We start from the raw sequence: 21,170 nt of genomic DNA, 5'->3' as shown, positions 1-21,170 counted from the left end.
CACCAGTGCAGACAGCGCCCAGGCATCAGTGCGGCAGAATCAGTGCCCATCAAAGCAGGATCACCAGTGCAGTGCCCATCATCAGTGCAGTTTAAATGCCCATCATCAGTGCAGTTTGATAAGTGCCCATCATCAGTGCAATTTAAATGCCCATCATCAGTGCAGTTTGATAAGTGCCCATCATCAGTGCAGTTTAAATGCCCATCAACAGTGCAGTTTAAATGCCCATCATCAGTGCAGTTTGATAAGTGCCCATCATCAGTGCAATTTAAATGCCCATCATCAGTGCAGTCTGATAAGTGCCCATCAATTCAGCCTCAACAGTGCAGTGCCCATCATCAGTGCCCATGGAATGTGGGGGGGGGGGGTCAGCTGGGGGTGTGTCTGGGTCTATCTCACAGCCAGGTCCTTGCCTTGCACAGTCTCTTCGAGGTGGGGTGAAGAATATGTCACCTGTTCTCTGCTACTCCTCAATCCAGAGCTCGGCCCCAGTCCATAACCGATCAGGTCACGTGTGACGTGACGCACCTTCTCCCCTGGCATGTCATATGCCCTGACGACTGCCTCTGAGACTCCTGGGAGGTGGGAGTTGTAGTTTACTGCATTGCCGAGTTCCTCCCACCACTAGGAACTCGAGCGCGGCCAGACTACAACTCCCAGAGTGCAGTGCAGAAGATGCCATACAGCCAATCGGTGGCCGCTGTTCTGTCATAAGGTTCATTAATTTAACTTGGAATTTATGACAGAACACCGCCGCGGCCGTTTTTAATGTCAAGGTAGGCGGCCTGGGGGGAAATTTCCACCCTGCCCCCCGGTCCAGCCCGCCCCTGCTAATGAGGTGGAACTGATAGGTGGCACTGATGAGGCACTAATGAAGCAGCACTGATTGGCAGCACTGGTGGGCACTTTTGGGACGGCACTGATAATCAGTGCCATAATTATCAGTGCCAATGTCCCTTTAACACAAGCTGGTTGCCGATTCTCTTCTTCTCTCCGAAAGAAAGGCCGGTAACCGGCTTGTGTTTGCATCCTATAATCGGCTGCCAATGGCTGACAGCTGATCACATGGTAAAGGGCCACTGCGATTGGCCCTTTACCCCAATCTGTGATCAGCTGAGTCCGTAGGAGTGGCGATCACAGAGCACGTAGGCAGCACAATCTCGGGAGGACATCCATGTATGCCCTCCACACAAATTAAGCCCCCGCTGTAGCCATCTTTCAGCTTTAGCATGGGCAGGAAGTGGTTAAAGTGGAACCAGGGACAAAATTTGCTTTTTTTTTTATTTATTTTTTTATAAAATGCTTTTAGTTTGTTATCAGCAATATTTGTCGTCCCAGCATAACCATTTCTCTTACTGGTTGATCCTGCCAGTAGATACCTTATTTTTCCTCTTTCTGTAACAGACCAAGCTGTCTGACAAAAATGACAGTTTTAGGAGTTGGGACAAACCATATGCTGGGAGGGTGCTTACAACTGTCAGTTTTGCTGAGCATTATGGGAAATGTAGTTCCAAAACACCTGGGGTGCCATGGTTCACCATCACTGCCCTAGAGAATAAAATAGTGGTGGCTCCAATTTTTTACGTTACACAATATGAGCTGAAAGGAATTTCTGTGAAATTTAGGGAACACAAATTCAATAAATCACCCAATTATTTTGAAAAATAAAAAGGTTAAGAGGAGAAAAAGTATTTTGCTTATCATCTAGTAAGGATAAAACACCACATCCCTTGAAAAAAAGTAAGAAAAATTTAAATTTGTATTTGGGATTTGTAAGGTGCTAAATTAGAACAAAATCATTAATAAAAAGCAGAACTTTATTAAAGCATTAAAACAAACTTACAAAAAGGTAGATGTTGAAATTACAGTACTAATACATGTGCTGACTGATTTCATCTCTACATGTTTCGCCTTGGTAATTGGCTTCTTCAGGAAACTGATATCAGGCACAATGTTGTAATTTAGCACCTTTAAAATCCCAAATACAACGTTGTCATAGTGGTCACTTGATTGGGAGCCCTTCCCCATGGCTCCTGATCATAAACGATGACCAGGAGCTGTCAGTGTGTTCGGAGCATGTTCCGAGACAATGGAGGCACTATTGGTACATATGTGTGGCACATGGGCATTGAAGCTCACCTGCCCCGCAACCGCATATATGTGTTAGGTGGTCAGCAGGAGGTAAAAATTCTGATAAATATCTTTTTCCACATCCTTCACAAACTCTGGAGCCTCTCACCATGTGTAGGACAAGAAACCTAAGTGTCATGTAGACACTTTCCACAATGTCTTTAATATTATTATATAATACAGCAGGTAAAATAAGTATTGAACACGTCACCATTTTTCTAGGTAAATCGAATTCTAAAGCTGCCATCGACATGAAATTTTCACCATCTGTCAGTAGCAACCCATACAATCCATACATACAAAGACACCAAAACAAGTAAGTTCAGAAATTAAGTTCTGTGTAATAAAATGGAATGACACCAGGGAAAAATTATTGAACAGATGAAGAAAGGGAGGTGCAAAAAGGCATGGAAAGACACGGCAACAGCTGAAATCTATCAGTAATTAGAAAGCAATCCTGCCCCTTGTCAGTGCAAATTAATATCAGTTCAGTTCAGTCTCAACTGATGGTATCACACAAGAAACATCTCATGACCTTCGCAACCTTATTGCTGCAAAACATACTAATGGCATTGGTAACAGAAGGATTTCTAAACTTCTGACTGTTCCAGTGAGCACTGTTGGGGCCCATAATCCAGAAATGGAAAGAACTCAATTTCACCATAAACTGGTCACGACCAGGTACTCCTTGCAAGATTTCTGACAGAGGAGGGAAAATAATTATCAGAAGAGTTGTCCAAGAGCCAAAGACCACTTGTGGAGATCTTCAGAAAGACCTGGAATTAGCAGGTACAATTGTTTCAATAAGTAATGCATTTAACTGCTATGGCCTGTATGGTTGCTTGCCACACAAGACTCCATTGATGAACAAAAAGAATGTTGAAGCTCATTTAAAGTTTGCTGCACAACATTTAGACAAGCCTGTGAAATATTGGGAGAGTATAGTCTGGTCAGATGAGACCAAAATGGAACTCTTTGGATGCCATAATACACACCATGTTTGGAGGTCAAATGGCATATCACCCCAAAAACACCCCCATTACCCACAGTGAGGTTTAGCGGTGGGAACATCATGGTGTGGAACTGTTTTTCACCATACAGTACTGGCAAACTTCATATCAATGAAGGAAGGATGAATGGAAAAATGTACCAAGACATTCTTGATAAAAATTTCAGCCATCTACCAGGATGATGAAGATAAAACGAGGGTGGACATTTCAGCAAGACAACGATCCCCAACAAAAGCCAAGGAAACTCTCAATTGGTTTCAAAGAAAAAAAAAAAATAAAGCTCCTAGAATGACCCAGCCAATCACCTGACTTTAATCCAATAGAAAATCTATGGAAAGAACTAAAGATCAGAGTTCAGAGAAGAGGCCCACAGAGTCTTCAAGATTTGAAGACCGTTTGTGTGGAAGATGGGCCAAAATCACACCTGAGCAACGCATGCGACTCGTTTCTCCATACAGGAGGCGTCTTGAAGCGATTATTACCAACAAAGGATTTTTTACCAAGTATTAAATACATTTCATTTAGCATGTTCAATACTTTTTTTCCTTGAGTCATTTCATTTTATTACACAGAACTTTATTTCTGAACTTATTTGTTTTGGTGTCTTTGTATGTATGGGTTGTTACCAACATGCGGTTAGACTTTCATGTCAATAACACCTTTAGAAATATATTTACCTAGAAAAACGGTGACACGTTCAATACTTATTTTACCTGCTATATACCGTTTTCATCGGCTTATAACGCACACTTTTTTCCCCCTAAAATCAGGGGGAAATCGGGGGTGTATGTTATACGCTGATCCCCCGCTGTTTGTAACCCTTTCTGCCGTTCTCTGTGGCTTCCAGGTATTTTCGGCTGCACCGGGCGTTCTCAGCTATCTTCCGCTATTTTCGGCCGTTCTCCGCTATTTTTGGCCGTTCTTGGTGGCTTTCGGAAAGCCGAAAGCCGACGAGTACGGCCGAGTGTGGCCGAAAATAGCCGGGAACGGGCAAAAATAGCCGAAAGCCGCCGAGAACTACTGAGCGCCGCTGAGATACACAGGACATCCGTTCTGTATCTCGGCGGCACCATTTTTAAATGACAAAGACACTGACAAGGCTGCAATGCAAGGCTGCAAATGACACTGGCAAGGCTGTATTGATGGGCATTTAGATGTAAGTTTTTTTCCTTAAACTTCCCTTTTTGTTCTTTTAAATTCCCTCCTAAACTTGGGGTGTGTGTAATACGCCAATAAATAAAAAAAAATTTCATGGGAGTTCTACATAAAGTCTTCTCATCCACCACCAACCCCCTTCACAATGCAGCTCTGCAGCAATAAATCACTTATAATACAATTAGCCATCAATATATCACTGTTTACATTGCCTGCTACTGAGCTCACCAAGGGATTGCTCTATGTCTGGATCAGTAGCTCTGGAAATAAGGGCTCAATTGGTTAAAAAAAAAAAGCCCTGCTTTATGAAGGCTAGCTACTGTTTCCATAAAGAATGAATGATAGCGCATGTAAAATGCATGTTAAACTGAGAAATTCTCTCATATTCCCACCCATATTAAAATGCACAAAGGTGCATCAAAAATGTACTGCACGGAGCTGAAAAATGCATGAAAAAAATCAGTGTGTACAGGCTGCCCGGTGCCAACTTTAATATATAGATCAATGTTTTATGTGTGCTCAGATGATCACTACAAACTTTGGTGTTGTAGGAAGGTACTTTTCCTTTGACGTCCTCCCACCAGACCCCATTAAGGCCTACAGAGGATGTCAGTCCCTGCTGCCGTGTCCTATGTGGTGCACAAAACTTCCACGGAGCCAGTATCATGTAAGGTCTAATGCACTCAGACATTTATCAGCTCCTGTATACTGAAGAGTAAATTCCATAATGCCTTCCCGCAGGGCTTTTTTTTGGGGGGGGGGGGGGCGGCGCAGTTCCAGCACTGAATGTATGTAATGGCAAGAGCTGCTGGGGTGTGCTGGAGAGTCTATTGATGCTGGTTGCTGGGGGATCTATTGTTCCTGGAGGTGATCTATTGTTGATGGGGGGGGGGGGGTCTTGTGTTGCTGGTGGGGTCAATTGTTGATGGGAAGGGTCTATTGCTTCAGGGGATCTATTTTGATGAGTTTCTTGTTCTTATTAACAAATTCCATACAAATTACTTATTACCACAAAATTATATTTGGTTCTGTAGTATCTAAAAGGGGCAGTACTGGGAGGTGGAACCAGGGGATGTTTCTCAGGGGTGGGGTGGGGCAGGGCGGAGACAGGAAGTAACTCAGAAGGGGCAAGGGGTGCGCTGGAGTCTATTGATCCTCTCTGCTGGAGGATATATTGTTCCTAGGGGTGATCTATTTTTGCATGGTAGAGGTCTATTATTGTTGCTGGGGGGGGCCTTGTGTTGCTGGCGGGGTCAGTTGTTGCTGGGAAGGATCTATTGTTGCAGGGGATCAATTTTGCTGCTTTTCTTGCTGCTATTAACAAATTCCATACTAATTACTTATTACCACAAAATGATATTTGGTTCTGTAGTCTCTAAAAGGGGCAGTACTGATAGGTGGAACCAAGGGATGTTTCTCAGGGGTGGGGCGGGGCGGAGACAGGAAGTACTGTATTTCTTGGCATAATAACACACACTTTTTCACCCTGAAAATTGGGTGCAAATAGCATGCGTGTGTTATACACTGCTACAGGGGCGGACTGACAACTCATGGGGCCCCCGGGAAATAGGAGATTATGGGGCCCCCAGGCAATCAGAGAATATGGGGCCACACAGTAGACACACACACACACACACACACACACAGTATACACAGACACGTTTCTATTGGCTGAGAAGGTACTGGAGAGGTGGGGCAGCTATAATCTCAGGATTTTTAGACCAAAAGGATGATGGTAAGGGACATTTCAGAGTCAGGTGTTAAAAAAAAAAAAAAGAAAACACAAATTTTTACATACTTTCCCTGGTTTTACTGAGGCTGGCAACCCTGATGGGGCCCCCTAGTGGCATGGGGCCCTCGGGCAGTGCCCAAATGGCCCAATGGTCAATCCGCCCCTGCACTGCTACTTCAATTTTAGCTGCCTCGGAGGGGACAGGGAGGGGGGCGGGGCGAGCATCATCAGATTGCATACAGTGAGAATCTCCTGTTTACTTGGTGGCCTCTGTAATAGGAAGTTCCGTCTCCTGGGCTGCCATTGGACCACTGTTTTGTCTATCATAGGAGATTCTTACTGTATGTAATTTGTCTGCGCTCATCCCACCCCCCTCCGTGTCCCCTCTAGGCTGCAGATGGGCATTTATCAGTAGTGATGGATGAACTTCCAACGGGACGTAACGCGAACGCGGCCAAAAGTTTGCAAACCGCAAAGCTCGCGGTGGACCCCATTGACTTTAATGGCAGGCGAACCTTAAAAACCTCCAGGCCATATTTTCAGCCACAAAATACTTACTAGCTGTGCACATAGTCCCACAACATGGACACTGACATAACAAAAGTATTAAGTGAATCTGGGATCGACAACGACAAGCATTCTTTTTTTTTATCTGTGAAATTTTGACAATTCAGGAACGCATGAAGGCAGTGGAGGAGAGGCAAGGTCAGCGCAGGCTATGACGGGGGTGCAGGAGATGATCAGTGCCACAGTTAGGGCAGCGCAGTCCTGTGCCAGTGTCCCAGTGTGCCAACCTGTGCTTGAGCCCCTCCCTCTGCCCGGCCCTTACCCCCACCTATGCAGGGCTCCACTGCGGTGGTCCAGAGGTGACAGTCCAGTGCTGATCCTCAGCCATGGTGCTGGTACTGCCTGCTGATTGGATTCTCCGCTGCTATCTCCCTCACTGTCTGAAACCAGCACCGAGATAGAGAGCACTGACACCAGCACCGAGATAGAGAGCACTGACACCAGCACAGAGATAGAGAGCACTGACACCAGCACTGATACCAGCAACTCGCTGCGGGACCCAAAAATATGACATCGCTCAACCTCTTTAAACAGGAGGGTACGGGCATATAGTACAGTGTGCTTTTTTTGTACAAGGAAGTGAGCCAAAGGTAGAAAAAAGGTCTGTGTGCTCGATTAAATAAATCGTTTATAGAGTTATGCATATACATGGTCTACTGGTCACATGTGTTGAATTCCTCTGAGAGCCATGCCTCATTCATTTTTATAAATGTGAGGTAGTCAACACTGTCGTGAGCTAGGCGAGTGCACTTATCGGTCACAATCCTCCCTGCTGCGCTGAATGTCCTTTCGGACAGAACACTGGACGAGCGGCAAGCCAACAGTTCCATTGGAAATTGGGTATGCTCTGGCCAGAGGTCAAGCCTGCCCACCCAGTAGTCCAGGGGTTCATCACTCCTCAGAGCGTCTAGTCGGTCACCTGCCGGTCTAGGCGTTCCCTGATGCTGGATCCGGATGAGACCTGTCGATGGGTCGGCTGAAAGAATGACCTTGTATCATAAGTCACCAACACATCTTCAAACCACCCTCTTCTTGCAGGCGCTGTTGGATTGGTACCCGCAACTCTTTCTCTGGGAGTGGGAATTCCTCCTCTGCCAGCGCACGCAAAAGCAGAATGCAGCAGTTGTCGAAGCAAGGTCTGTAAGTGCTCCATTCTGACAGCCCTCTGTGATAGTGGTAACATTTCCGCCATTTTGTGTTTGTACCGGGGGTCTAAGTACGTTGCCACCCAGTACTGGTCCTTGACCCTTATGCTTTTTATACGGGGGTCCTTATTAAAACACTGGAGCATGAACAACATTTGCACTAAACTGGAAGCGATGTGGTGGCCTGGCTCCTGCTCATCATCCAGGATAATGCCGTCCTCCTCGTTCTCCTCTACCCATCCACGCACAACAACAGGGATCCCAGAAAGTTTTAAAGCATGCTCTTTTTGCTCCTCCTCATCCGCCCCGGGAACCATTCTCCTCTGACTCCTCTTCAGACAACTGTTGTTGACTTGTCTCAGATAGAGTAGCCTCCCCTGGGAATTCATCCAGCATTGCGACTTCCTCATCTTCCTGCTCCTGCTCTTCCATGGCTTGATCAATGACACAACGTAATGCACGCTCCATAAAGAAGGCATAAGGTACCATGTCACTGATGGCGCCATGGCTGCAACTGACCAGTTTGGCCACAGAATTCTGCATGCGTCGTGCATGAGCAGCTACTGGCATGGTGAAAAAAACCAAGCTCCCCAGAATCTGTTATGCCGCAGAGTTCGTACCGGTAGTCGTTAACTGCACGTTTCTGCTGGAGCAGCCTATCAAGCATATAGAAGGTTGAGTTCCATCACGTCGGGCAATCGCAAATAAGACGTCTGACCAGCAGATTGTGTCGCTGCTGAATGTCAGCAAGGCGAGCCATGGCCGTGTAAGATCTTCTGAAATGGGCCGAGATTTTCCTTGCCTGTCGCAAGATGTCCTGGACCCCAGGGTATTTGACAACGAATCGCTGCATGACCAAGTTTAAGACGCGTGCCATGCATGGCACGTGCCTAATTTTGCCCTGTTTCAATGCGCTAAGCAGATTGGCACCGTTGTCACACACTACTTTACCAACTGTCAAATTGAGCGGTGTTAGCCAATGATCTGCCTGTGAACGCAAAGCTGAAAGGAGTGCAGGGCCAGCGTGGCTCGTTGCTTCCAGGCACAACATACGCATCTCAGCATGGCAACATCTCACCTGGCATGTCGAATAGGTTCTGGGGAGCTTGGGCGGCGCAGTGGAAGAGACGCTAGCAGTGGAAAAGGAGGAGTCAGCCGAGGAGGAGAAGGAGGAGGATGGAGTAGGAGGAGGAGAAGAGCCAGGCCTGCATGCAATCCGTGGCGGTAAAACCAAATCTACACGGGTGCCACGGGTTACATGCTTGACGGCCGTCAGAAGGTTCACCCAGTGGGCAGTAAAAGTGATATACCTTCCCTGCCTGTGTTTGCTAGACCACGTGTCTGTGGTCAGATGTATCTTGGCACCGACACTGTGTGCCAGAGATACATTCACTTGCCGCTGAACATGGCCATATAGCTCTGGGATGCCCTTCTGTGAGAAATACTTCCTTCCTGGGACCTTCCATTGTGGTTTTCCAATGGCCACAAATTTTCGAAAGGCCTGAGAGTCCACCAGTTTATATGGCAGTAGTTGGCGGGCTATCAGTTTTGACAAGCCAGCCATCAACCACTGGGCAAGAGGGTTATCTGGCATCATCATTTTTTTAAGCTCGAACATTTGGCCCACGGAAGCCTGCCTTTTTCCAGAAAAACGTGAGGATGGCATGATGGAAGGTGGAGTGGAGGACAATTGTGAGGAGAGAGGAGAAGAAGTAGAAGAAAAGGCTGGACGGTGAGAGCCTGGAGTGTGGCTTTGTGTGTACCGTTGCTCCCACTGGGCTCGGTGATGGCAGCTCATGTGCCTTCTTAAGGCGATCGTCCCTAGGTGAGTGTTGGGCTTACCGCGACTTATGCGTTGACTGCAAAGGCTGCACATGGCAACACTATTGTCAGCAGCAGACACGTTAAAAAAAAGCCCACACTGCGGAGCCATGTGTAGGCGTCCTGGGAGCGCCAGATGTGACCATACATGGTTTATGCCTCGCTCTTGATATATTAGCAGTCTGCTTTGTCCCTCCTGTGCAACCTCAGTTCTGCCTACTTCTCCTCCCTATCTGCTGGTCCATATCTCCCTATGAACGCCCCTCCTCTTCCTTTCTTGTGGGCACCCACGTGCCATCACTAGACACGTCATCATCTACGTCACCTTCCCCATGCTATAATTGGAGATCTCAGTGTAGGCAGCAACCTCCTCCTTGGGCTGATCTGGGTACCGTTGTCAGACTGCTGAGTGGCGGTTGTTGCTACCACCTCTTCCTGATCCAATGCCACGAGTGGCTGCGCATCGGCAATGTCTTGTGATGGATCGGAAAATAATTCCTGTGACTCAAGCGGAAGGTATATGGTGGTGGTGGTATTAGTGTCTTTGGGGGTGCACACAGCAGAGAGTGATGAGGAGGGTGCAGAAGAGTAAGGCTGAGTGAGCCACTCAACCAAGTCTGGTGCGTCCTTTGACGTAATCGCACGCGCCTTCTGCAATTTGCCAATTTGGCTTAAGTCTGTTGCTCCTGCCCTACCTCTACCACCCTTGCGAAAGGGCCTGCCTCTTCCTCTGCCTGTCATTTTTTAAATGACCCTGTGACAAAAATCTCTAGAGAAGTGCAGTATGTATGTGGAAAGAAAGTATATTATACGTGTACAAGCCTATATACTGTACACCTATAAAAGGACCTTTGTGGACCTAGTAGCTAGTGATTTGCAGACTGTCCCTGCTCAGAACACCAAACTGTCCCTCAGTCCCTACACTGATAAAAGACAGCTGCAGAATCGGGCAGCACTCAGCAACACAGCAGTCAGCAGTGCACCATAATATACTTTGTATATTTGAAAGAAAGTATATTATACGTGTACAACCCTATATACTGTACACCAGGGGTCAAGTCCTGGGGAAAAAAATTCCCACCCAAGATCCACTCCCCCACAAAAAAAAAAAAAAATAATAATGATATGCTCATATGCACAAACACTTCAAAAGTGGTATTTTTCATCCAATTTTCGTATTGTGTGTATGAAGCTTAACTGTTAGTAAATAAAAAAAAAACTATCCTCAATAAAAATAAATACGGTAATTCTCTGAATAATAAGCATTCATTCAATTGTGCTTCCACGCAAGTGTGAACATCATGTTCTGATCTTTAGAGCCGGTTCACACAGCGGGCGATGCAAGGCGACACGACTCGCCTCGCCTCGCTCTCGCAAGTCGCCCCCGTTCTGTACAATGGAACCGTTCTGAGAGGAGTGACTCGAGTCGCTCCGACTCAGAAAAAAGGTTCCTGTACTACTTTTGGGCGACCTCGGGGCGACTTGCATTGACTTCTATACAGAAGTCATCTGCAAGTTGCCGCTGAGGTCGCGGCAGGTCGCGGCGAGGCAAGTCGGAGTCGCCTCGCCTCGCCTGCAGTGTGAACCGGTCCTTATTGGGGAATGTTATTTTGTATATAGAGTGTTTATATGGTGAGTTTACACTTTTCATTGAACAGAGTTTGGATAACACAGGGTTAAACGGAAAGGTCATAAATTGACTGCACATGATCTGGGCAGAATGCTTAGGGAGATAGTGATGTGTTCCTGCTTAGGAGATGTATGTTAGCTTGGGGGGCTGCAAACTCTGCAGGGCTCCAACACACACTCACTGCTATTCCAACCCTTCACATATTTCCACATAAACTTCCCTCCTGGCATTAAACTTTGCCAGGTATTGTGGTCAGCTTACCACCCCATACTGATGTTCCACCCTCAGCTCACCTCTCTCCCTGCATGACCTGCATGCCCTGTGAGCAGAATAGCTGTGCTCCTCCTCTGGGTTCTCTCATCGTATGGCACTGAAGATAGAGGAGGGGGGGATTCAGCGGGACACACAGAGCAGGTATGCAGGAGACTGGGGGGGGGGGGGGGGTGAGGAGACAGAAAATCAGGAGGGGCCGGTGGGGAGGAGCGTATCATCAGAGGTCTGACTAAATACAATCTCTTAGCAGCAGGGACCTGATCTACCCGTTAGCTAGCTGTGATTGACAGGTAGATTGAAGAGGAAGCTGTCATGGGCCCCCTACTGGCAATCCATGAATGGTCAGTCCACCCCTGGTGTGCGGCGCTTACTATTGCGAGCTGTGTCGGCGGCTGCTGGTATAGCACCCGCCACACAGCTCGCATACTTGTATAAGTCTTGCAGGACATGGCTGCTAACAGGAACAGTTCCTGTTGTGGAAAAAGTGCAGGAACTCTGTTCCCATGCGCACCCACAGGTCTTGAGCCCTGCTGTACACCTATAAAGGACCTAGTAGCTAGTGATTTGCAGACTGTCCCTGCTCAGAACACCAAACTGTCCCTCCACTGATAAAAGACAGCTGCAGAATCGGGCGGCACTCGGCAGCACAGCAGTGCACCATAATATACTTTCTATATTTGAAAGAAAGTATATTATACGTGTACAACCCTATATACTGTACACCTATACCAGTCCTTAAAAAGGACCTTTGTGGACCTAATAGTAATAGCTAGTGATTAAACTGACTGTCCCTGCTCCACACAGCGTCCTGTCTCTACACTGATAAAAGACAGCTGCAGAATCAGTCAGCAGTGCAATCAGCAGCACAGCCATCAGCAGCAGTGCACCAGAACCCTATATACTGTATACTTATACCAGTCCTTAAAAGGACCTTTGTGGACCTAATAGTAATAGCTAGTGATTAAACTGACTGTCCCTGCTCCACACAGCGTCCTGTCCCTACACTGACAAAAGACAGCTGCAGAATCGGTCAGCAGTGCACTCAGCAATCACCAGCACAACAGTCAGCAGCAGTACACCAGAACCCTATATACTGTACACCTATACCAGTCCTTAAAAGGACATTTGTGGACCTAATAGCTAGTGATTTGTGTCACTATAGTCTGTCCCTGCTCCACACAGCAACCTCTCCCTACACTGACAAAAGACAGAATGTAAAATGGCCGCCAGATCAGGTCTATTTATAAGGTAGGGGGAATGTCCAATTGTCCATGTGCTGAAATGTCTCAATTGGCTGTCCTGTACCCCATGATGTATGTGTCATGGGTCAAAGTTCTTCACAATGTAAACGCATATGTCCGCCGTGCGAACAGCGCCAGATGTCCGCCAGTTTGGTGAATCGTGAACGACCAAAATTTGCCGCGAACCGACCGCCGGGCGAACCGCAAGGCCATCTCTATTTATCAGGCTGCACTGATGGCAATGGTAAGGCTGCTGCATTGATGGCAATGGTGAGGCTGCAGATGGGCACTGACCTTTATTTTGCTTCAAAGTTCCTTATTTAAAATTTAATTTATTTTGCCTGAAACTTCCCTCTTAAAATGAATGTGTGTTATACACCGATAAATACGGTAACTCAGAAGGGGCAAGGGGTGCGCTGGAGAGTCTATTGATGCTGTTTGCTGGGGGAACTATTGTTCCTGGAGGTGATCTATTGTTGCACGGCAGAGGTCTGTTATTGTTGCTAATGGGGGTCAGTTGTTGCTAAAAGGGAACTTACTGTTGAGGGAGGGGTCTATTGTTGCTGGAGGGCATCTAATTTGTGTGGCAGTCTATTGTTGCTAGTGGGGGGAACTATTTTTTTCGGTTGGGCTTATGTTGCTGGGCGGTCAATAGTTGCTTGAAGGGATCTACTGTTGAGAGAGTGGTCTATTGTTGCTGGCGAGTCTATTGTTGTTGAGGTCCATTAGTTCAGGGGATCTATTTTGCTGCTTTTCTTGTTTTTATTAATCAAATTAATATTATTAATATATTAATTTATCAAATTACTTATTACCACAAAATGATATTTGGTTCTGTAGTCTCTAAAAGGGGCAGTACTGGGAGGTGGAACCAGGGGATGTTTCTCAGGGGTGGAGCAGAGACAGGAAGTAACTCAGAAGGGGCAAGGGGTGCGCTGGAGTCTATTGATCCTCTCTGCTGGGGGATCTGTTGTTGCATGGCAGAGGTCTATTATTGTTGCTGGGGGGGGCGTCAGTTGTTGCTGGGAAGGATCTATTGTTGCAGGGGATCTATTTTGCTGCTTTTCTTGCTATTAATAACAAATTCCATACAAATGACTTATTACCACAAAATGGTACTTGGTTCTGTAGTCTCTAAAATGGGCAGTATTGAGAGGTGGGTAGGGAGTGGAACCAAGGGATGTTGTTCAGAGGTGGGGTGGGGGGTGGAGACAGGAAGTAACTCAGAAGGGAGGAGTTCCAGCACCTATTTTCTGAGAAAAAAAAGCCCCGCTTTCCTCTGCCCAGGGGTAGCATACATCCAGCTGCTATATTTGGCTGTACCAATGTAAATGCTGACCATGTCTGCGTTGGCATTTACCCGCACAATTCTCAGAAAACACTGCACTTTCGTGGGTAACTGACAATGCAGAAGCGGTAAAATCCCCAGCATTATCCTGCACCCAGGGAGCCACAGGTGTGGTATAAAGTCGCCAACACAAGTCAATGGGTGTACGCCGCACCAGTGGCTCCCTGGGTGTAGGGAAGAGCAGGGAATTTAATGCAGAGGAAACAGGCGCTGATCGATACCCATGTGTATGAGGTCTAAATAGGAAAAAGCCCACCCCCTCCCTGTGCACACAGTATCCCGGGACCCAGGAAATCCTCAGCAGCAGCTGGTATGTTGAATAGTGCCCGTGCAGTGTGATCCGGGCTGCAAACATATCTAACAGCATCTTGTTTGATCTAAATGAGAAAAAAGTTATCTGCTGAGCTCCCCAATCTTCCCCATCTTCTCTAGGCAATCTGAAGTTCTGAACTCCAACATTCTTCTGCAGCGGGCAATGTACATGTTGTTGCTTTGCTCTTTCTGTGTCAGTGTGGTGGTGTTAATTAAGTGGAACTAATTTGCTGCATTCCTTACTGTATTAGATTGTGGTCTTATCACAGAAACCTCAGCAGTCTTGCAATGGATGTGCCAGGCTGTGTATCGTAATAATGGAGACTGGTGCATCCACTGCCAACCAGCAGGACTCTGGTGGGCACTTCAGGGTGCAAGGGGGCATTCTGTTGGGCATTTCTGGTGTAAGTGGTGCACACTACTAGGAGCACCCGATTGTAAAGGGGCCACTCTGCTGGACGCTCCCGGGTTTAAGTTGTGCACTCTGCTTGGCTCTCCTAGGTGTAAGGTGTGCACTCTGCTAGAGTTTCCTGGTGTAAAGGGAGCACTCTGCACATCTTATATCCAGGAGCATCCAGCAGAGTGCCCTCCTTTACAATCGACAGTGCCCAGCAGAGTGTCCCATTTACACCTGGGAGTGCCCAGTAGAGTTCCCACTTTACACCCAAAAGCGCTTTTGGGTGTAAAGTGGGCACTCGGCTGAGCACTCCCAGGTGTAAAGGAGGAACTCTGCTGGGCACTCCCAGGTGTAAAGGAGGAACTCTGCTGGGCACTCCCAGGTGTAAAGGAGGAACTCTGCTGGGCACTCCCAGGTGTAAAGGAGGAACTCTGCTGGGCACTACAGTGTGTAAGGTGTGTACTCTGCCAGAGTTTCCTGGTGTAAAGGGGGGTACTCTGCTGGGCGCTGTTTTAAAAGGGGCACTCTGCACATCTTACATCTGGGAGCATCCAGCAGAGTGCCCCCTTTTACAATTGACAGCGCCCAGAAGAGTGCCCATTTACACCTGGGAGTGCCCCCTTAACACCCGAAAATGTTTTCGGGTGTACAGTGGGAACTCTTCTGGGCACTCCCAGGTGTGACGGGGGCAGTCTGCTGGGCACTACAGGGTGTAAGGTGTGCACTCTGCTAGGCTACCATGTGTAAAGTGGGCACTCTTGGGTGTAAGGAGTGCATCCAGGTGTAAAGGAGGAACTCTGCTGGGTGCTCCCAGGTCTAAGGGGTGCACTCTGCAAACACTAAAGTAACCTCAAGGTTCCCTATACTGTATTTATTCATAATTGTAATCTTTACTATTTATGGACACAACCAGATGCAGGAACGGTCACCTAATTTATATAAGTGTGTAATATATATCAGCCAAAACATTAAATCAACCCACTTTATTGTATACAAAAACATGCACATGTTAAATCAAGTATAAAACAACCTCCACCTTGCCCAGGCAATGAATGCCCTATAGATTCTCTAGTAACTACTAAGAGGTGCATTCTGCTGGGTGCCTCGTGGTGTAAAGGGGGCACGCCTTCATGTAAGAGGCGACTGTGGTGGGCATTCATAGATGTAAGGGGCAGGGGGGTCTCTGATGTTGGGGATCTATTTGATTATTTACATTATAAAATGTTTTAGGCCTGTGAATATTTGTACTGAAAAGTTTGGAGACACCTGCATTAGATGATAATGTGGGCTGTAGTATCCACTTATACAGGGTAGTAATGGGTATGGAAAGGAAGCTTAGACTAGTGTCTTATGGACTCCAGACAAATATAACAATCGGCATCTAGTTTGCCATCTTCTACTGTTCACATTTGGGTAAAGCTGTGCAAACTAGCTTAGATGAGTATGACGACTGCTAAATAGTTCCTCCTTTACACCTGGGAGTGCCCAGCAGAGTTCCTCCTTTACACCTGGGAGTGCTCAGCCGAGTGCCCACTTTACACCCAAAAGCGCTTTCGGGTGTAAAGTGGGAACTCTACTGGGCACTCCCAGGTGTAAATGGGACACTCTGCTGGGCACTGTCGATTGTAAAGGAGGGCACTCTGCTGGATGCTCCTGGATATAAGATGTGCAGAGTGCTCCCTTTACACCAGTAAACTCTATGTATGTATATATAGAATATTGTTATATATATATAGAATATTGTTACATAGCTGAGTGCGGATTCCCCCCCCCCCCCCCTACATTAAGGACCCCAGAGAGCCACCCTTTATAAAAAAAAACACTTCTGCTCAGCTGGGGGCCAGGGGAAGCAACAGGACTGTATGACCCCTCAGCTCAAGTGCTTAATGATTGTGGTGATCCGGGCTGGGCTCTGGGCTCCATCAACTCAACTGGTGGCTGGGAGAGGAACATGACTAGTTAATGCTCTCAGGCACAAGTTATCTATATTCAGCAGTTTCGACAATTTAATCATTGTCCTGATGTCCACTTCTATAACAATCTGCGGGAACCGCAGCACAAGGATTATTCCGCCTGAGCGCAAAAATCATCAAATAGTCCCGGTGGAGTAATCCTTGTGATGCGGTATATTGCCCGGCAGACTGGAATAGATGTGGACGTCAGGACAATAAATAAATTGTTGAAATTGCTGAATATAGATACGAACTTGTGCCTGAGAACTTTAACTAGTCCCGTTCCTACCCCATCCACCAGCTGAGCAGACGGAGCCCAGAGCCAACCCTAGGTAAGAGATTAGGGCTATGGGTCCCAGATTTGGGGCTATAGCCCCAGTAACCACCCCCCTAGCGAGGCCACTGAGAGTGGCTATAGAAACACCCCCCCCCCCCTTTAAAATAATCACACTTTGTTGCTTTGGAATGGAGACCGACACAATTTTTGGTTTTATCCAGCTTTATTTACTACTGCAACGTATAATATCCAAGTGAAAGATATAACAAAACACGTCAGAAAATAATTCAAAAACAGAATCGCCGAGTTGGAAAAAGGATTACCCCCTTGTGTCAGTAATTTGTTGAACCACCTTTTGCTTTAATTACAGCTTTTAGTCTTTTGGGATTTGTCTCTACTAACTTTGCAATATTTGCCCACTCTTCATTGCAGAACTGCTCAAGTTCAGTTACATTTGATGGTGACAGTTTGTGGACTGCAGTCTTCAAGTAATTCCACAGATTTTCAATGGGGTTTAAGTCTAGGCTCTGACTAGGCCATGCAAGGACATTCACCTTTTGTTCATTCAATCACTCTGTGCTCATTGTTGCCGTGTGCTTTGGGCCATTGTCATGTTGAAAGGCAAACATTCTTCCTATTGACAACTTTATGGCAGAGGGCAATAGATTTTCCTCAAGAATTTGATGGTATTTTGCCCCATCCACTTTTCCTTCTATCCTGACAAGTGCTCCTGTCCCTGCTGTAGAGAAACACCCCCATAATAGGATATCACCAACTCCATGCTTTACTTTTAGGAATGGTGTTATTTGGATGGTGAGCTGCATTGGCTTTCCACCAGACATATTGTTTGGTGTTGAGGCCAAATCATAAAATTTTAGTCTCATCTGACCATAACACTTTTTCTCAGAATCTTCAAGGTACGTTTAAGGTTGTCAGATGAGACTAAAATTGAATTATTTGGCATCAACACCAAACAATATGTCTGGCAGAAATCCAGTACAGCTCAAGATCCAAATAACACCATTCCTACAGTAAAGCATGGAGGTAGTAATATCGTGTTATTGGGGGGGTGCTAATATCCTGTTATGGGGGGAGGTGGTAATATCCTGGTATGGGGGTGTTTCTCTGCTGCAGGGACTAGAGCACTTGTCAGGATAGAAGGAAAAATAAATGGGGCAAAATACCATCAAATTCTTGAGGAAAATCTATTGCCCTCTGCCAGAAATATTTCAATTGGTAAGAGGTTTACCTTCCAATTTGGCAATGACCCAAAGCACATGGGAAAAAGGTGAATGTCCTTGCATCACCTAGTCATGCAATTGAAAGAATGAAAATCTGTAGAATGACTTGAAGACTGCAGTCCACAAATGGTCACCAGGAAATTTAACTGAACGGTGCTCCAAAGAAGAGTGGGCAAATATTGCAAAGTCTAGATGTGCAAAATTAGTAGAGACAAATCCCAACAGTCTGGAATTAAAGCAAAAGGGGGTTCAACAAAATACTCACACGGGGGGGGGGGGGGGTGATCTTTTTTCCAACTCAGTGAATCTGTTTTTTTTTTGTTTTTTTTTGACAACCTCACCTATTATGTAACTATAAATTGTTGAGTAAATACAGCTGGATAAAAACAAAAACCGTGCCTGTCTTAATTTTAGGCTGCAAAGCAACAAAATGTGATTAGAGGGGTGATTTATTTTTCTATACCCACTGTAATTCAAATCTTGGGATGGTCCCATGCAATCCAGGGCAGTTGGGAGGTATGTGTACAGGGCGATTAGACCGGGAACACCCTGTGCACATGCCTATGCCTTCATAATATCTATGAAGGAAGTCATGAATGTCACCTACACCAGGCTTCAGTCATGCCTGCCTTTGTTCATCCCCATCACACGGTGGGTAGAGAGATTAGTAGTTTACAAAACAAAGAACATGTTCTTTGTGCTTTTGATCCAGGTCACCAAAAGCCACACATCCAAGAAATGAATGCCGCAATAGAAAACATTTTTAATTCTTTTGTTTACTTACCTTTTAATACCTCATGGGACACCTACGTCTAATTTTACTTCTTGTTTTTCCAGGTATGCAGTAGGAATTGCTTACAAGTCAGCACCAAAGAATGAATGGATTGGAAAGAACACCTCATCCTGGGTATTCACCCGATGTAATAACAATTTCCTCGTTAGGCACAACAGCAAGGAAGTTCTAGTGGACGCCCATCCCCAGCTGAAAAGGTTGGGCGTCCTTCTAGACTATGACAATAATACCTTTTCCTTCTACGATCCTGCTAACTCCCTTCACCTGCACACTTATGAAATCCCATTCATACTGCCCGTATGTCCTACTTTTACCATATGGAACAAGTCTCTATTGCTCCTCTCAGGGCTCCCTGCTCCGGATTTCATGGACACTTTTCTTCCTCTACAACAAGAGTGTATCTGCAGACCTCAAGAATCACCATATGTATCTGGACTCAAACCGTGCCAGTGAACACTACTGGTGTCTTCCGTGTTTTATACTTTTATTAGGGAATAGGACATATTATTGCCTGCTTTGAAAGGTCAGTCAAAGGAAAAGAAAAACTCAAAAGAATCTCTCCAGTTCCTGTACTTCACCCAACGTTTGACGTTCAGGAAGATCAATAGCTTAGCTAGCTTTATTCAATTAATAGCTTTTTTTAAATGTATTTTTTCTTAAAATTATGTTCCGTTGTTGTAAAAGACATATTTTAATTTGTTTGAAAGACTATGTAAGCATCCCCCTATAACTAAAGGGTGTATTGTACACTTGGACATTACTTAGAAAGGAGATGAAAGTTAATATATACACCGTGGCCTTCATACTTTCAAAGAAAGGGCCAGTTTACTGTCCTTCATGCTTTAGAGGGGCCAGACTGTGGCCAGCAGGAGTAAAAAAGTGCCCGATCATTGGTTTTAATGGGAGAAATAGTGCCAGTAAGGGGAATGGTGCCCCATCACTGGTGTCAGTAATGCCGCGTACACACGTAGCCGTCTATCCGATGGACTGACTTCCCGCCAGACTGTCCGTCGGACTTTACGAACAGGCTACTTGCCCACACACGGCACTTTTTCAGCGGACTAATACGGCGTACTAAGTCCACCGTACTATCCGCCCTACTTTTGAAATGAACGGACTCGCCCACACACGCGGAGGAATGTCCACTCATTTCGAGCGCGTCTCCAGGTAGGCGGGGCCCGCGCAGGAGACGTCGCTGGCCCCGCCGCCTGGTATGGACTTAAAGGGGAACCCCAACGCCGAAAAAAATCGGCGTGGGGGTCCCCCCAGGTCCACATCAGACCCTTGTCCGAGCACGCTACCCGGCCGGCCAGGAAAGGGGGGGACGAGAGAGCTAGAAGAAGGCGCGGTGGCCCGGCAGAAGAACCGAAGAGGGGGACAAGACCCCCAAAGTCGGAGGAAGGGCAGCGGTGAGGAAGAAAGCCGGGCTCCTCCGCTAGTAAAAGAGCTACAAGAAGATAGCGGAGGAGTCCGGCGAGAAGACCCCCGGAGCTGTGCAATAAACTATTTTATCTTGTGTGTTGTGTTTTTTTTTGTACTTTATTTTACAGGTGAATGGGTAGGGGTACATTGTACCCCATACTCATTCACATAGGGCGGGGGGGCGGTATCCGGGGGCCCCCTTATGAAAGGGGGCTCCCGGATTCCGATAAGCGCCTCGCCCGCAGACCCCGACAACCAACGGCCAGGGATGTCGGGAAGAGGCCCTTGTCCTCATCAACATGGGGACAAGGTGCTTTGGGGTGGGGGGGCCGCGCGGCCCCCCCTTCCCCAAGGCACCCCCCATGTTGAGGGCACGTGGCCTGGTACGGCTCAGGAGGGGGGGGGCGCTCGCTCGTCCCCCCTTTCCTGGCCGGCCGGGTAGCGTGCTCGGACAAGGGTCTGATGTGGACCTGGGGGGACCCCCACGCCGATTTTTTTCAGCGTTGGGGTTCCCCTTTAAGTCCATACCAGGCGGCGTGGCCAGCAACGTCTCCTTCGCGGGCCCCGCCTACCTGGAGACCCGCTCGAAATGAGCGGACTTTTCTCCGGGCGGGAAAAGTCTGCTCATTTCAAAAGTACGGCGGACTGGCATCCACACGGCCGGATTGAACGCCGAAATGCGAGTCCGGCGGGAAGATTGGCGTGCAAAACTACTTTTTAAGTC

The 21,170-nt window shown here is 46.9% G+C and overlaps 1 protein-coding gene across 2 annotated transcripts in view; it reads left to right on the top strand.

The window, feature by feature from the left end:
- LOC143958277 (putative E3 ubiquitin-protein ligase MID2) overlaps window positions 1-19,856 on the top strand; it is a 557,933-nt gene extending 538,077 nt beyond the window's left edge. For both annotated transcript variants that reach the window (XM_077467793.1, XM_077467794.1), the window contains one exon: window positions 19,069-19,856. In XM_077467793.1, the coding sequence (XP_077323919.1) occupies window positions 19,069-19,477 (409 nt within the window). In that variant the 3' untranslated portion in view covers window positions 19,478-19,856. The remainder of the gene's footprint in view (window positions 1-19,068) is intronic.
- The last annotated feature ends 1,314 nt before the right edge of the window (window positions 19,857-21,170 follow it).

This window comes from Lithobates pipiens, unplaced genomic scaffold (assembly GCF_037356315.1).
Source record: "Lithobates pipiens isolate NorthernLeopardFrog02 unplaced genomic scaffold, aLitPip1_a1.2 Scaffold_60, whole genome shotgun sequence".
Lineage (NCBI taxonomy): Eukaryota > Metazoa > Chordata > Amphibia > Anura > Ranidae > Lithobates > Lithobates pipiens.
The sequence above is the reverse complement of the archived record's forward strand: the minus strand, read 5'-3'. Positions and strand labels throughout refer to the sequence as shown.